The sequence below is a fragment of the Solenopsis invicta genome, chromosome 14, assembly GCF_016802725.1.
Source record: "Solenopsis invicta isolate M01_SB chromosome 14, UNIL_Sinv_3.0, whole genome shotgun sequence".
Classification (NCBI taxonomy): Eukaryota; Metazoa; Arthropoda; class Insecta; order Hymenoptera; family Formicidae; genus Solenopsis; species Solenopsis invicta.
This window is the reverse complement of record NC_052677.1, coordinates 6489272-6492033: the sequence shown is the minus strand read 5'-3', so window position 1 is coordinate 6492033 and position 2762 is coordinate 6489272. Positions and strand designations below refer to the sequence as shown.

The 2762-nt window shown below is 29.0% G+C and overlaps 1 protein-coding gene across 1 annotated transcript; it reads left to right on the top strand.

Moving 5' to 3' along the window:
* Nucleotides 1–295: 295 nt before the first annotated feature.
* On the top strand, nucleotides 296–2532 carry LOC113005560 (putative fatty acyl-CoA reductase CG5065). The gene is made up of 4 exons (XM_039457108.1): nucleotides 296–511; nucleotides 1131–1316; nucleotides 1386–1646; nucleotides 1955–2532. Exons 1-4 carry the CDS (start codon nucleotides 330–332, stop codon nucleotides 2049–2051), a joined length of 726 nt encoding a protein of 241 aa, XP_039313042.1. The 5' UTR covers nucleotides 296–329; the 3' UTR covers nucleotides 2052–2532.
* Nucleotides 2533–2762: the final 230 nt, after the last annotated feature.

The following is a 2762-nucleotide window of genomic DNA, read 5'->3' as shown; positions in this document are numbered from 1 at the left end:
TTCGATTACAGTGTTCTTATGTGTATTTAAAATGTAATACTCAGTAAAGTTTAATATTTTCTTACCAATATTAGAAAACATTTATTGTTAAAAACCTACATTGTTTAACTGTTTTCAAATATTAAAGTAAACTATTTTCTTAATTAAAAAGAGGAGTTTAATCCATTACTTTTAATATTATTAAAAATGTTTTTCAAAAAATATTTTTAAAAATTTGCTGCTTGGGTCACAAATTAAAATACTTTCATTTTAACTACTTTTATTTTACATTAATGTTAGCATACATACATGTACCATATATCTTACCATATATCTGTTTGACAGGTATAATGACGGCGATTGCTCAAGGTACTGTTAGAAGTATCGTGTGCAACGCAAAATTAAAAATAGACGTCGTACCGGTTGATTTCGTCGTTAATACGATGATCTGCGCATCTTGGTCTAATTTTGTGCAACGTACCAAAAGGATCAAGGTTTACAATTGTACCAGCAGCACATTGCATCCTATTACGTGAGTATGCAGTACCTGAACATAATATAAATCAATTAAATAAATAAATGCATATTCTATATATAACATGAAAAGCATGTAGAGAAGAAAAAAAAACTATAAGACATTTTTTTCAGAAATTTTTATAAAATTTTTATAAAATACGAAACATACTTAAAAATATTATGAGTATCTTTTTCACTAGAACATATGACCAGCGTTGCGTTTAGATAACTTAAAATTATCGAGGTAAAAGTCTAGATAAGATTTAGATAAGATTTATAAATAAATTATTTATAAACCTTAGCTGAGATAAAAATGATTTAATTCTAAATTTCACCACTTAGTTTTACTTTTTATTATTCCAAAAAATTTTTTTATATTAGAATAAGTAGTAACTTGAAGATGGAAACTAAAGGAAATACTTTACAATTTACCCGTTTGTTGTTTATATTAACTTAAGTAATTTGAGAAAAGTTACACTTCTTTTAACTAAGATTAAGATATTTAAATAATATACATATATATTCTAATATATTCCTATAGTCTGGACAAAGGGAATATATATTATTTCTTCAGCTAGACAATTTAACATAGATAATAACAAACATTATGTAAATGTATATATATTTCTTACTAGATGGAATGAATTTGGATACCTTATAAAAAAATACTCTACAGAATTTCCATCAAAACACGTGATGTGGTATCCAGGTTTCACATTCAGAACAAACAAATTTATTCACGCCATTGTTAGGGCAACATTACATTTTCTGCCTGCCTTCATCCTAGATTTGATATCAAGAGCCCGAAGCCACAAATCCATGTAAGTATTTCCTTGAATGAATCATGAACAAATTTTATTTGTAATAATAAATAAACCATTTCTTTCTAGAATGCTGAAGTTAACCAAGCGGATTGACCTCTCCGCCCAAACAGGAGAATTTTTTTCCACTCATGAGTGGATATGGCGTGTAGATAATATGATTGCTTTGATGGAATTTGCAAGCACACACGAAAGCTGTAGAAACTTTGAAGTGAATATTCAAAATATGGATTGGGACATGTACTTACAACGGTACATATTAGGAATCCGTAAATATATCTTGAAAGAAAATCTGGACACTTTACCTTATGCTCGAAGTCGATTAAAAAAGTAAGTATTCTAATTTTGTAAAATAAGAAAATTTTCACGAGGGTTATAATTTTTCTCAGCACTTTTCATATAATTTTTGAAACCTTTTATGTGTGTTTCAGAATTTCTATAATTTTAAAATTTCTCAAATTTCTTATACAGAGCTTCGAATATTTCGCAATTGACATATATGAACAATTTTGAGAAACTGTGTATATTTTTTCAGTATTTCTGGAAAGTGTTCTAATTTGTAAAAAAGTTTTGAGAAAAATTTTCACGAAGGACATACGCTGTACAAGAAATTAATCGATCGTATTTGTGTGTTGCAGATTGTACTTGGTGCTTCAATGCGCAAAAATACTCGGTTTCGTTGCATTATTCGAAAGTTTAAAGTACTTATGTCGCACAATAGTATGGAAAACATGAATACAAAATTTAGTACTACAATCAGATATAGGATAGTATTTTTCACATTTATTGTTATATAAATTTAACAATAGATTTAATGCGTATAAGGAGTTAAGTATACCACCGTTGGGAAAATATTCCAATGTTCAAAAGTATGTAATATCCGCAGCCTCGAGCAGAGAAGTGGAAAGAAAGCGGTGGAGAGGACGAAAGAGAAGTGCAAGGGTTGTAGAAGGAAGGGTTAAGGAATGCCGGTTAAGGAATGTCGGTCAAAGGAGGTGACATACTTTTCATGCAAGACGAAGGGGCATTTTCAATCCGACTGTCCGAATAAGGGAAAGGAGCAGTCGTCGAAGGCAGCAGAGGCGTTATTGTGAAACGAAATTTATTTAATCTTTGCAAAATGTATTATATTATTATTCGATATCATCAAAGATTAATCTTTATTAAGAATTTGTAACAAAGACCAAATAAACAAGCAAACAAATGGTTAATTTAATATAGCATGAATAATTTCACATAAATATAACATCGTCGTTAATTTACGTCTTATTTATTTTCGGTTTTTTGCAAAGTCCCATGTTGAACACTTACCATGTTGAAAGAAATGTATATATACCAATTTGGGGAATATCACCAAGATCAGGTCAAAATGAAATGAATTTTTTTAAATGGAATACCTCATTTTTTATTCCAGAATCTAATAGCTGATGTAAAGATTTCAAAACA